Here is a 15000-nt window from a genome sequence, read left to right as displayed (position 1 = left end):
TCTTCCCTTGTGATGCTCTGCCAGGCCTGTAATGCAGCCATCTTCACTTGTTGTTTGGTGTTTTTGCCTAACATCTTATCACCAAGAAATGTTTAATTCATGTTAATAACAATAACAATAACAATACCAATAATAATAATAATAATAATAATAATAATAATAACTTTTAATTTATATAGCGGCTTTTAGGGGACCCAAGGTCACTTTACAGAAATACAAGAAAATGACAAAAAACTGTCAGACAAACAGACAGGCAAACAAAAACAACAACTAAACTAGAGGCCGAAGGCCTTGGCAAACAGGTGAGACTTGAGGGTTTTAAAGGCATCCAGGCTGGGGATGTTGCAGATCACCGCAGGGAGAGAGTTCCAGAGGGTGGGGGCTGCCACACTGAAAGCTCTGAAGGTTCGCAGGTTAGTTCGGGGGGTGGCAAGCAGGCCAGAGTCTGAGGACCTCAGGTTCCAGGCAGGGGCATGTTGGCGGAGGGGGTCAGATAAGTCCTGGGGGGCGCGGGCATGGTGGGACCCATGTAGGGGAGGAGGAGGATTCTGTATGAGATGCGGGACTTGACCGGAAGCCAGTGGAGGTGGATGAGGGTGGGGGTGATGTGCTGCCACAGTGAGAACCTTGGCAGCGGAGTTTTGGACACACTGGAGCCTGTCCAGGGTTTGGTTGGGTACCTGTCCAGGGTTTTGTTGGGAACCCCGAACAGGACATCATTGCAGTAGTCCAGGCAGGAGGTGACAAACGCGTGGACCAGGGTTTCAGCAAAGGTGGTTCCTTAGATGGAAGAAGGCAGATTTGGTGACGGACTTGATGTGGGATTGGAAGGAGAGGGTGGAGTCAAAGATGACACCCAGGTTGCGGACTTCGGGATTGTATAAACGCAAAATTGAGTTTCGTCATCGTGTAGCCTAGAGTACGCGATTTTGGAGCCGATCTGATCTCCAGCCACACAGAGAATCGTCGCGCAAAGAATCTTTGGCCACATGGAATCGCGTATTACGGCATCATTCAAGTACACTGGGCATGCGCGCTGCAGTCACGGTGAGGTGAGGTCAATATCAGGCTAATATCAGAGCCAGATTTACACACATACCAACAGCAATTTAGCCAGAGCCTTTACATTTCCTTTATGTTAATCACCAAGACCACTTAGATCAAGTTTATAGTCGTCTGCAATTTTCAGAAGCTGATCTTTAGTGCAACGATCCAAAAACAAAATCCTCTATCCCTGCCATAATGCCTTGACTATCGGTAAAACAGGCTACTTCATTACCAAACCAAAACAACAGCCGTTACCCGGTTTTGTCAACCCACAGCGAAAACTGAGTCAGTTCTACGGAGCGCAAAAACACAACAGAACCAACAGACAGTGTTGCCAATATCGTCTAGTGCATACAATTCAATTGGCAGGTTGCACAATACTATTGGCGACTTTATGTTTCACATATCAGCATTCTTTGCACACGCATACAGGTAACACACATACAGGTAACTTACGTATTCGATTCACGTTTTATAGGCAAATGCAGTTCCACCTGCAACCCTGTACCAGTGGTAAATGAGTCCACAACCCCCGCCCTCGAATGGTAAATTGCTTCCATTTAAAAGAAGAGGGATAATGGGGCCAGGATCAAATGATGGTATTAAACTGACCCTGTCTTGATCAGGCAAAAGCTAATGTTATGTGTTTGTGGGTGTGTGTTTGTGTGTTTGTGTGTGTGTGTGTGTGTGTGTGTGTGTGTGTGTGTCTACCTGTAGCTTTCTCTGGGTTGTTGCACATGAAGCAGAGCCAGCCGCCCTCCTCCTCACTGAAGCCAAACAGGTAGAAGAAACGCACCTCCTCTAGATGGATCTGCAGACTGTCCAGGTCCTACAGAGAGAGAGAGAGAGAGAGAGAGAGAGAGAGAGAGAGAGAGAGAGAGATGTGATTTGCTTTACAATTAAAAAAGTACAATTGACAGTGTTCCATCGCTGACCACTGCATTGGCATCTTGCTCCTTGCTCAACAGTCAGCAACAATCAACAAGTCAACACTAAGAGGAATAAAAAAATGACAATAGAGTGAAAGAGAGAATGTAGCAGCAGCAGCAGCAGTACAGTAGCAGTAGCAGTACAGTAAGTAAGTAAGTAACATTTATTTCTATAGCACCTATCCCAGACCAGGGGTCACAAAGTGCTTTACATAAGAACATAATACAAGAGCAAAGGTTATAGCAGGTTATACAACAGTTAGTTCCGACCAAGTATATCATATATTATATCATATCATTTCAAGCCTGCAAACTGTGACACTTTAAAATAACGTGAAAAAATACTTTTGTGCAATATGACAACCCTAGTTGACTATCTGTGCAGTATAGTACAGTGGATTGTGTACATAGCCTTTATTTATGTAAACCAGCTCCTTACCTTCTTGTGATTTTATGCTTTTTCTAAAATGTTTTTTTTTTCCCCTTTCCTAACACCAGGGGAGCCACCCCTCCTAAATTTCGTTGTTTGGTACCTGTACTGTAGCAATGACAAATAAAGTCCATTCCAATTCCATTCCAAGTCATTTGATTGGACAAGAGGCATTCCCTGAGTGCTGATATACAGTATGACAGCACTGGGACTTTTAACTATAGGTATCACTCTGAAATTACCGTTAATATCAAAGTAGCTAGCCTGCAGATGTTTGTGTTCAGGTTACAAGGCAACAGTCCAGTTGCAGAACTGTTTTTTGTTGACGGAGTGAAAATAAGAGCAAGTAACAAACAACAAGTTTACAACAATATCAACAGGACACAGAAATGCTGGCTTCTGGGGTTAGCCAAAAGCCTGTCTATAAAAGCCCCGACCGCGACCGCTGATCTAAGATGCAAGGGCAGAGCATTCCAAAGCTTGGGAGCCACGGTTTGGAATGTTCCATCACTCATGGTTTTTAATCTGGCACGGGGGACAACCAACAAACCCTGGTCAGAGGACCTGAGAGACCTACTGGGGCTGTAAGGACGCATGTCACAGATGTATACAGGTGCCTGACCATGAAGAGCTCTGTAAGGGCTCAGTAGCAGTAGCAGCAGTGGCAGCAGAACTGTAGCAGTAGTAGTAGTAGTAGTAGTAGTAGTAGTAGTAGTAGTAGTAGTAGTAGTAGTAGTAGTAGTAGTAGTAGTAGTAGTAGCAGTAGCAGTACAGTAGCAGTAGCAGTACAGTAGTAGTAGTAGTAGTAGTAGTACAGTAGCAGTACAGTAGCAGTACAGTAGCAGTAGCAGTACAGTACAGTAGTAGTAGTAGCAGTACAGTACAGTAGTAGTAGCAGTACAGTAGTAGTAGTAGTACAGTAGCAGTACAGTAGCAGTACAGTAGCAGTACAGTAGCAGTACAGTACAGTAGCAGTACAGTAGTAGTAGCAGTAGCAGTACAGTAGTAGCAGTAGCAGTACAGTAGCAGTACAGTAGCAGTACAGTACAGTAGCAGTACAGTAGTAGTAGCAGTAGCAGTACAGTAGTAGTAGCAGTAGCAGTACAGTAGCAGTACAGTAGCAGTACAGTAGTAGTAGCAGTACAGTACAGTAGTAGTAGCAGTAGCAGTAGCAGTAGTAGTAGTAGTAGCAGTAGCAGAACTGTAGCAGCAGTTGTAGCAGTATCAGTAGTCTGAGGAATGCTCCTCACTCCTGCTGCTTCTCCCGCTGGCCACCAGACTCCTTTTATTATTTTCCTCATTATCTATCCTGCCTTTTAGTTAAGTGACCTCGCCTCGACCTTGTTCTTCATCCAGTTTATAAACCTGGCTTTTGCTATTCCTTATGTTCAGTCTTGAACTATAGTTCTATGGATTTACCTATGATTTACCTATATTTACCTATGTTTGCGAAATTATAGTAAAGCTTATGTTTGAACACACAGTTTGAGTCCTGTCTCTTCTGCACTTGGGTCCACCTTAAACCACCTGTTACAGCGAGACTGAAAACAAACATGGACCCAGTAGAGATACACCAAGTATACCTCAAGTGTACGCAGATGACACCACCATGGTTGGCCTCATCACTAATCATGACGAGACTGCCTACCGGAGGGAGGTCGGCCGCCTGGTATCCTCGTCTGCAGCCAATAACTTGGAACTCAACAACACCAAGACAGTGGAGGTGATTATAGATTTCCGGAAAAAGGCTCCAACTCACTCTCCACTGGTCATCAATAACTCCTCTGTCACAATAGTGGATGAATTAAAGTTTCTGGGCACTACCATCTCCAACAAACTAAAATGGGATAACAACATCACAACATCACCCATTTAGTTAAAAAAGGTCAGCAGCGCTTGTTCTTCCTCCGTCAGCTGAAGAGACTCCACATCAGTCGTCACATCCTGGTCCAGTTCTACAGGGCCGTCATAGAGAGCATCCTAACATCCTCCATCACTGTCTGGTACGACTCTGCGTCTGCCCGATCCAAGGCCAAGCTACAAAGAGTCGTACGGACAGCTGAGCGGATCATCGGCTGCCCCCTGCCTCCCATCACAGACCTCCATAGCTCCAGATCATTAAAAAGAGCACGCAAGATTGTGGCTGACCCCTCACATCCAGCTCACAGCTTGTTTGAATTACTCCCTTCTGGACAGCGGTACAGGGCCATCAGGTCAAAAAACATTACGCCACTTGAACAGTTTCTTCCCCAAAGCCATAGCCCTCCTCACTAACTCCTGATCATTGCATCTTGCACTTTACATGTTTTTGCACTAAGTTGTACAGTATATTTATTCACTCATATTGGTACTGTATATATTGTCTTGAGTATTGTTGTGTTGTCGTCTTGTTGTTGTATGTACTGTAGCTTGTTCAGCATGGAGAAGACCAAGTCATGTTCCTAGTGCACTGCACATGGCGAATAAAGATGAATTGAATTGAATGGACCTTTCGCTAAGTCACGCCCCCTTTTAAAACTCGGACAAACAAACAACGCTTCACTGACAGTGACTGACTGACCGACCGTGACTGAATGACATTCAATGATTTACAATGGGGGGAGTTGGCAAATTTCTGATTTCTGATCTAATGTTTTTTAAAGATGACAAGAATATTTTGTCTAGAAGCTTTTCACCATCAGATATTAGCGAGTTGTTTGTCCGAGTTTTCTGCCAGTATTGACTTTTGCTGTGATATGATTGGACAATTTCTATTTTGGGGCATGGCTTAGCGATAGGTAGCCATCCAGCATAGCCAGGGTCAGGCGGTGCCTGCTACCAACCCACCACCACCTGTGCATCCTGAGCCTTCAGCGAAGCAGAGACGTAGGACTACCTGCCCTGGAACGCTATAATGGTAATCCTGGTGAACGTTGGGGATTCCTGACACAGTGCTCACTAGCATTTGCACTGCAAGCTGCCATGTTCTCTACTTATCGGACTAAAATGACTTTAGGCCGTCTCCTGCGCCACGGCTATCTAGGGCCAGCAGACATCCTTATGCTCCAGCTACCACTTATTCACAGATGGGATGAGGAGGGTATTCGATCACCGCATCCAGTGGTGTAGTCTAGTTTTTTCTAGTGGGTATACTGTGATTTTTCCCTCCCAGCCTCATATCATTCATTTCGGAACGCCATAAAAATACATCTGTGCTCCCTGTCTAATGTTATATATATATATATATATATATATATATATATATAAATGACATGTTATAAGGCTGATCTGTTCATGATAGTGCTGCATTTTGACATATTTCAAGTCGCATCTCCCCCTTTGATTGTATATGACGCTATAGTCAGTCCCAATGGTCCAAAATGCAAGTGCTTCGTAATGAATATTTAAGGATACTGGGTGGTAGAACGCACATATCTAGGAAAAGTCATGAAAGGTGGGTCCTGAAATTTGATCGAGTGCAAAGATATACATTGTTTGTATTCATGACGTAAAAAATTACCACATCCATGGCTGTTTTAGTCCGTCCCTGGTCTCACATATCCATGGAGTTCATCACTAGCCTCCCACCACAAGGTAACACAGCCATACTGGTTATTGTTGATTGCTTGTTGATCGCTCACGGTCCATGTTTTCGTAGTGTTTGGTCTTCCGCTGGACATCGTCTCCAACCAGGGTCTGCAGTTCTCCGCCCTGTTCTGGAGGGCCTTCTGTACCCTCATCAGGGCAGCGGTCAGTCTGTTCTGGAGGGCCTTCTGTACCCTCATCAGCCTTCTGTACCCTCATCAGGGCAGCGGTCAGTCTCTGTTAAGGAGGGCCTTCTGTACCCTCATCAGCCTTCTGTACCCTCATCAGGGCAGCGGTCAGTCTCTGTTCAGGAGGGCCTTCTGTACCCTCATCAGGGCAGCGGTCAGCCTGTTCTGGAGGGCCTTCTGTACCCTCATCAGGCCTTCTGTACCCTCATCAGGCCTTCTGTACCCTCATCAGGCCTTCTGTACCCTCATCAGGGCAGCGGTCAGTCTGTTCTGGAGGGCCTTCTGTACCCTCATCAGGGGCCTTCTGTACCCTCATCAGGCCTTCTGTACCCTCATCAGGCCTTCTGTACCCTCATCAGGGCAGCGGTCAGTCTGTTCTGGAGGCCTTCTGTACCCTCATCAGGCCTTCTGTACCCTCATCAGGCCTTCTGTACCCTCATCAGGGCCTTCTGTACCCTCATCAGGCCTTCTGTACCCTCATCAGGCCTTCTGTACCCTCATCAGGCCTTCTGTACCCTCATCAGGGCCTTCTGTACCCTCATCAGGGCCTTCTGTACCCTCATCAGGCCTTCTGTACCCTCATCAGGCCTTCTGTACCCTCATCAGGGCCTTCTGTACCCTCATCAGGCCTTCTGTACCTCATCAGGGCAGCGGTCAGTCTGGAGGGCCTTCTGTACCCTCATCAGGCCTTCTGTACCCTCATCAGGCCTTCTGTACCCTCATCAGGCCTTCTGTACCCTCATCAGGGCCTTCTGTACCCTCATCAGGCCTTCTGTACCTCATCAGGGCAGCGGTCAGTCTGGAGGGCCTTCTGTACCCTCATCAGGCCTTCTGTACCCTCATCAGGCCTTCTGTACCCTCATCAGGCCTTCTGTACCCTCATCAGGCCTTCTGGACCCTCATCAGGCCTTCTGTACCCTCATCAGGCCTTCTGTACCCTCATCAGGCCTTCTGTACCCTCATCAGGCCTTCTGTACCCTCATCAAGGCCTTCTGTACCCTCATCAGGCCTTCTGTACCCTCATCAGGGCCTTCTGTACCCTCATCAGGCCTTCTGTACCCTCATCAGGGCCTTCTGTACCCTCATCAGGCCTTCTGTACCCTCATCAGGCCTTCTGTACCCTCATCAGGCCTTCTGTACCCTCATCAGGGCCTTCTGTACCCTCATCAGGCCTTCTGTACCCTCATCAGGGCCTTCTGTACCCTCATCAGGCCTTCTGTACTTTCATCAGGGCCTTCTGTACCCTCATCAGGCCTTCTGTACCCTCATCAGGCCTTCTGTACCCTCATCAGGCCTTCTGTACCCTCATCAGGGCCTTCTGTACCCTCATCAGGGCCTTCTGTACCCTCATCAGGCCTTCTGTACCCTCATCAGGCCTTCTGTACCCTCATCAGGCCTTCTGTACCCTCATCAGGCCTTCTGTACCCTCATCAGGGCCTTCTGTAGGGCCTTCTGTACCCTCATCAGGGCCTTCTGTACCCCCATCAGGGCCTTCTGTACCCTCATCAGGGCCTTCTGTACCCTCATCAGGCCTTCTGTACCCTCATCAGGCCTTCTGTACCCTCATCAGGCCTTCTGTACCCTCATCAGGCCTTCTGTACCCTCATCAGGCCTTCTGTACCCTCATCAGGCCTTCTGTACCCTCATCAGGCCTTCTGTACCCTCATCAGGGCCTTCTGTACCCTCATCAGGGCCTTCTGTACCCTCATCAGGGCCTTCTGTACCCTCATCAGGCCTTCTGTACCCTCATCAGGCCTTCTGTACCCTCATCAGGCCCTTCTGTACCCTCATCAGGCCTTCTGTACCCTCATCAGGGCCTTCTGTACCCTCATCAGGGCGGCGGTCAGTCTCTTTTCCGGACACCCACAGTCCAATGGCCAGACGGAGAGGGTTACCCAGGATCTGGAGAGGGTTACCCAGGATCTGGAGAGGGTTACCCAGGATCTGGAGAGGGTTACCCAGGATCTGGAGACGACTACTGAGATGTTTGATTTCCTCCAACCCTGCAGCCTGGAGCAGTCATCTTGTCTGGGCTGAGTTTGTACACAACACCCTAACCGACTCCTCCATAGGCCTTCATTGGTCCCTTCAAGGTGCAAGGACCAAGGTGCACCAACCCGGTGGCCTCTGCCTCATTCACGAATTCGCACACACATTCACACACCAATGGCGGCAAGCTACCATGGAAGGTGCCGGCCCGCTCATTGGGAGCAACTTGGGGGTTCAGTGACTTGCCCAAGGACACCTCGACATGTGGCCAGCCGGGGTTCAAACCACCGATCTTCTGACCTTGCGATCATTAGACGCTGGCTCTACATCCTGCGCCCTGGATTCTGGCCCAGGACGTCTTGGACCTAGACCTGCTCTGGGAGTTTCATCACCGACACCCTGGGTGAACGTCAGGTGTCCTGTGAGGAATCCTCCTCACTCCTGCTGCTTCCCCTGCTGGCCACCAGTGCCCACCTTTTATTCTTTTTCTTATCCATCCCTTTTAGTTCATTGATCTCACCTGTGCCTTGTTATTCATCCAGCTTATAAACCTGGCTTTCGACTATTCCTGTTGTCTTGAACTATTGTTCTATGGATGTACCAGTATTTCCCTGCAAAATTATAGCTTAACTTTGATTTTGGCAACTCTGAGTCCTGTTTCCTCTCTGAACTTAGGTCCACCTTAAACCACCTGTTACAAGTAGTAGTAGTAGTAGTAGTAGCAGCAGCAGTAGCAGCAGCAGCAGTAGCAGCAGCAGCAGCAGCAGCAGCAGCAGTAGTAGTAGTAGTAGTAGTAGTAGTAGTAGTAGTAGTAGTAGTAGTAGTAGTAGTAGTAGTAGTAGTAGTAGTAGTAGTAGTAGTAGTAGTAGTAGTAGTAGTAGTAGTAGTAGTAGTAGTAGTAGTAGTAGTAGTAGTAGTAGTAGTAGTAGTAGTAGTAGTAGTAGTAGTAGTAGTAGTAGTAGTAGTAGTAGTAGTAGTAGTAGTAGTAGTAGTAGTAGTAGTAGTAGTAGTAGTAGTAGTAGTAGTAGTAGTAGTAGTAGTAGTAGTAGTAGTAGTAGTAGTAGTAGTAGTAGTAGTAGTAGTAGTAGTAGTAGTAGTAGTAGTAGTAGTAGTAGTAGTAGTAGTAGTAGTAGTAGTAGTAGTAGTAGTAGTAGTAGTAGTAGTAGTAGTAGTAGTAGTAGTAGTAGTAGTAGTAGTAGTAGTAGTAGTAGTAGTAGTAGTAGTAGTAGTAGTAGTAGTAGTAGTAGTAGTAGTAGTAGTAGTAGTAGTAGTAGTAGTAGTAGTAGTAGTAGTAGTAGTAGTAGTAGTAGTAGTAGTAGTAGTAGTAGTAGTAGTAGTAGTAGTAGTAGTGAAAAAGCATGATGATAATGGAAACCCTCCATCTGGCTATTCAGGTGGATATTGCTAGAGACTACTGAAACCATAAGCATGTAATTCCCTAGTCCAGGCACCAGGGACCACAAATGACTGATGAGCTGGCCTGAGTTTTGTGTGTGTGTGTGTGTGTGTGTGCGTGTGTGTGTGTGTGTGTGCGTGTGTGTGCGTGTGTGTGTGTGTGTGTGCGTGCATGCATGCCGAGGAAACAGACCCTCATTACAGACCCCAGGAGACCCCTCTCCCATGGTTACACTTCACTTTACACTTCAAATGAACCCTCCATTTTCAAAACCTACTTTAGCAATCAAAATGAAAGTTATAGGCTAGATTACTCAGTTCTTGAGACATTTTGTCTTAGGCTTGTGTGTAACACAATATAAGAGCTTTATGACTATGATCTATTATGATCATCATACATCATGTTAGGGCCTAATCTGTCTAAGTCTCCTTTATGTCCAGTCAAACTTCACCCCCATCCATCTCCATACCTGCATCAACACTCCACTCTTCCACCACCCACTGTATCTTATGAACATAACAATATTTCTAGCGGGAATCCATGCTTTAGCCTTGATAAAGGAGAAACTAACCCTGACCCATCATTTGAGAAACACATCACAGACTCCCTCTATGTTTACTCTGTAAGTCTGAACTGTGGTATGATGATGATATATATATGATGATATGATTGCCCGTGACATTACAAAGCAAGAAACTACACATGAATCTCCACTCCATACATACACATATCTGTGTCACGAGCACTCACAGACTGTGGCCACCGTAGTAAATACAACTAAGACCGAAAAAGAGGGAAACATGTCTAAATTGTACTGTAGAACTTCACACATATATTTTTTTCTTAAAACAGCATCTCTACATGTATGGCAGCCATTCCATTCCAGTGTCTGTTGAATTCCAACACAGGCACACCTCATTCTACTTTGTGAGGTAGTTAGTTAACAACCTGAACCGAATCTTATTTAACATGGAAAGGATAAAAAACACTGCTGCGGTCAAAACTATCCTCTTGCAATAACAGTGCTAGTAGTACCTCAAAAGAAATTGGAATAACAAAAAAAAGCATTGACCATGCCAAGAGTTGAAAATAAATGTTTTGAGTGAGGGAACAAAGGGTTCAGGCTGCTTCAGGTTGAGTGTCAGGTTGCTTCAATACTTAACATTTCAAAGACGGCGGTTCATAAGAACAAGGTCAAGCAGCAGACGTTGGGGACAACAAACATACAGACCGGCAGAGGGGGAAACGACTCTCCACTGACCGGGATGACCACCAACTCATTCAAATGTCACTCAACAACCGTAGGACGTGTACTCTTTACAGAGGATTGTGAATCTTGAGTGCACAACGGCCAGATTGAACAAAGCGAGGCCCAGTACAGTTGATGCGAGGAAGTCTTACTCATTGAACTTGACCAACTTGACTACTTTGTAATTTGATTTTCCATATACCCCAATCTGGAATGTGTTTTATTTCTACTATTTGGCAATGACTTGTACGCTACACTACCCCTTTTCTTTTTCTTTTTTTTCCCCTCCTTTCCTTTCTTGTTCTGTATTGTCATTGTTATGTGTTGTTAAAAGCAATACAAAATCTTGATCACAAAAAAAAACAAAAACGTAGGATGTCATCAAGGATGTCATCAAGTGACCAACAAAAAGACTAGCAAACGGCAGCTGGGGTGACCTGCATGGCGAGGACAGTTCGAAACAGACTCCTAGAGACAGAGTGAAACAGACTCCTAGGGACAGGGCTGAAACAGGCTCCTAGGGGCAGGGCTGAAACAGGCTCCTAGGGGCAGGGCTGAAACAGGCTCCTAGGGACAGGGCTGAAACAGGCTCCTAGGGGCAGGGCTGAAACAGGCTCCTAGGGGCAGGGCTGAAACAGGCTCCTAGGGACAGGGCTGAAACAGGCTCCTAGGGGCAGGGCTGAAACAGGCTCCTAGGGGCAGGGCTGAAACAGACTCCTAGGGGCAGGGCTGAAACAGGCTCCTAGGGGCAGGGCTGAAACAGGCTCCTAGGGGCAGGACTGAAACAGGCTCCTAGGGGCAGGGCTGAAACAGACTCCTAGGGGCAGGGCTGAAACAGGCTCCTAGAGGCAGGACTGAAACAGACTCCTAGGGGCAGGGCTGAAACAGGCTGCTAGGGACAGGGCTGAAACAGGCTCTTTGGGGCAGGGCTGAAACAGACTCCTAGGGACAGGGCTGAAACAGGCTCCTAGGGGCAGGGCTGAAACAGACTCCTAGAGACAGGGCTGAAACAGGCTCCTAGGGGCAGGGCTGAAACAGGCTCCTTGGGGCAGGGCTGAAACAGACTCCTAGGGACAGGGCTGAAACAGGCTCCTAGGGACAGGGCTGAAACAGGCTCATAGGGACAGGGCTGAAACAGACTCCTAGGGGCAGGGCTGAAACAGACTCCTAGGGGCAGGGCTGAAACAGACTCCTAGGGGCAGGGCTGAAACAGACTCCTAGGGACAGGGCTGAAACAGGCTCCTTGGGGCAGGGCTGAAACAGACTCCTAGGGGCAGGGCTGAAACAGACTCCTAGGGGCAGGGCTGAAACAGACTCCTAGGGGCAGGGCTGAAACAGACTCCTAGGGACAGGGCTGAAACAGGCTCCTATGGGCAGGGCTGAAACAGGCTCTTTGGGGCAGGGCTGAAACAGGCTCTTTGGGGCAGGGCTGAAACAGGCTCCTAGGGGCAGGGCTGAAACAGGCTCTTTGGGGCAGGGCTGAAACAGACTCCTAGGGGCAGGGCTGAAACAGGCTCCTAGGGGCAGGGCTGAAACAGGCTCTTTGGGGCAGGGCTGAAACAGGCTCCTAGGGGCAGGGCTGAAACAGGCTCCTAGGGGCAGGGCTGAAACAGACTCCTAGGGGCAGGGCTGAAACAGACTCCTAGGGGCAGGGCTGAAACAGGCTCCTAGGGACAGGGCTGAAACAGGCTCATAGGGGCAGGGCTGAAACAGACTCCTAGGGGCAGGGCTGAAACAGACTCTTTGGGGCAGGGCTGAAACAGGCTCTTTGGGGCAGGGCTGAAACAGGCTCTTTGGGGCAGGGCTGAAACAGGCTCTTTGGGGCAGGGCTGAAACAGGCTCTTTGGGGCAGGGCTGAAACAGGCTCTTTGGGGCAGGGCTGAAACAGGCTCTTGAATGAATGAATGAATGAATGAATGAATGAATGAATGGACTTTATTGTCATTGCTTTGTCTTTGGGGCAGGGCTGAAACAGACTCATAGGGGCAGGGCTGAAACAGGCTCCTAGGGGCAGGGCTGAAACAGACTCCTAGAGACAGGACTGAAACAGGCTCCTAGGGGCAGGGCTGAAACAGACTCCTAGAGACAGGACTGAAACAGACTCCTAGAGACAGGGCTGAAACAGACTCCTAGGGGCAGGGCTGAAACAGACTCCTAGAGACAGGGCTGAAACAGACTCCTAGAGACAGGGCTGAAACAGACTCCTAGGGGCAGGGCTGAAACAGACTCCTAGAGACAGGACTGAAACAGACTCCTAGGGGCAGGGCTGAAACAGACTCCTAGAGACAGGGCTGAAACAGACTCCTAGAGACAGGACTGAAACAGACTCCTAGGGGCAGGACTGAAACAGACTCCTAGAGACAGGACTGAAACAGGCTCCTTGGGGCAGGGCTGAAACAGACTCCTAGGGGCAGGGCTGAAACAGACTCCTAGGGGCAGGGCTGAAACAGACTCCTAGGGGCAGGGCTGAAACAGGCTCATAGGGACAGGGCTGAAACAGACTCCTAGGGGCAGGGCTGAAACAGACTCCTAGAGGCAGGGCTGAAACAGGCTCCTTGGGGCAGGGCTGAAACAGGCTCCTAGGGGCAGGGCTGAAACAGGCTCCTTGGGGCAGGGCTGAAACAGACTCCTAGGGACAGGGCTGAAACAGGCTCCTAGGGGCAGGGCTGAAACAGGCTCCTTGGGGCAGGGCTGAAACAGACTCCTAGGGGCAGGGCTGAAACAGACTCCTAGGGGCAGGGCTGAAACAGACTCCTAGGGGCAGGGCTGAAACAGACTCCTAGGGGCAGGGCTGAAACAGGCTCCTAGGGGCAGGGCTGAAACAGACTCCTAGGGTCAGGGCTGAAACAGACTCCTAGGGGCAGGGCTGAAACAGACTCCTAGCGGCAGGACTGAAACAGACTCCTAGAGACAGGGCTGAAACAGGCCCCTAGGGGCAGGGCTGAAACAGACTCCAAGGGGCAGGGCTGAAACAGACTCCTAGGGACAGGGCTGAAACAGACTCCTAGGGGCAGGGCTGAAACAGACTCCTAGGGACAGGGCTGAAACAGACTCCTAGGGGCAGGGCTGAAACAGACTCCTAGAGACAGGACTGAAACAGACTCCTAGAGACAGGGCTGAAACAGACTCCTAGAGACAGGACTGAAACAGACTCCTAGAGACAGGGCTGAAACAGACTCCTAGAGACAGGACTGAAACAGACTCCTAGGGGCAGGGCTGAAACAGACTCCTAGAGACAGGACTGAAACAGACTCCTAGAGACAGGGCTGAAACAGACTCCTAGAGACAGGACTGAAACAGACTCCTAGGGGCGGGGCTGAAACAGACTCCTAGAGACAGGACTGAAACAGACTCCTAGAGACAGGGCTGAAACAGGCTCCTAGGGGCAGGGCTGAAACAGACTCCTAGAGACAGGACTGAAACAGGCTCCTAGGGGCAGGGCTGAAACAGACTCCTAGAGACAGGACTGAAACAGACTCCTAGGGGCAGGGCTGAAACAGACTCCTAGGGTCAGGGCTGAAACAGGCTCTTTGGGGCAGGGCTGAAACAGGCTCCTAGGGGCTGGGCTGAAACAGGCTCCTAGGGACAGGGCTGAAACAGGCTCCTAGGGACAGGGCTGAAACAGGCTCCTAGGGGCAGGGCTGAAACAGACTCCTAGGGTCAGGGCTGAAACAGGCTCTTTGGGGCAGGGCTGAAACAGGCTCCTAGGGACAGGGCTGAAACAGACTCCTAGGGTCAGGGCTGAAACAGGCTCTTTGGGGCAGGGCTGAAACAGACTCCTAGGGGCAGGGCTGAAACAGACTCCTAGAGACAGGGCTGAAACAGACTCCTAGGGGCAGGGCTGAAACAGACTCCTAGGGGCAGGGCTGAAACAGACTCCTAGGGGCAGGGCTGAAACAGGCTCCTAGGGACAGGGCTGAAACAGGCTCTTTGGGGCAGGGCTGAAACAGACTCCTAGGGGCAGGGCTGAAACAGACTCTTTGGGGCAGGGCTGAAACAGGCTCTTTGGGGCAGGGCTGAAACAGGCTCCTATGGACAGGGCTGAAACAGACTCCTAGGGGCAGGAGTATGGTCATTTACACTGATGAGTACGATTTTCAGTTTTGCCCAACACCTGGCTGTCTAACGGTTACACAGACACCTGGAGATGCCTACAAGCCAGTGTCTCGCACCCACTGTGACATTTGGTGGAGGATCAGTGATGATCT

General features: G+C 49.0%; 1 protein-coding gene across 1 annotated transcript in view; it reads right to left on the bottom strand.

Annotated features, from left to right (window-relative positions):
- The window catches only part of veph1 (ventricular zone expressed PH domain-containing 1), a gene marked incomplete at both ends in the record, with an annotated part of 105312 nt that overhangs the window by 20862 nt on the left and 69450 nt on the right, over positions 1–15000 (bottom strand). The window contains one exon of the mRNA XM_080543675.1: positions 1759–1876. Coding sequence (XP_080399801.1) covers positions 1759–1876 — 118 coding nt within the window. The remainder of the gene's footprint in view (positions 1–1758; positions 1877–15000) is intronic.

This window comes from Nansenia antarctica, assembly GCF_963989245.1.
Source record: "Nansenia antarctica genome assembly, chromosome: 12".
Lineage (NCBI taxonomy): Eukaryota > Metazoa > Chordata > Actinopteri > Argentiniformes > Microstomatidae > Nansenia > Nansenia antarctica.
Note: the sequence above shows the minus strand (reverse complement) of the source record. Positions and strands in the feature narration are given on the sequence as shown.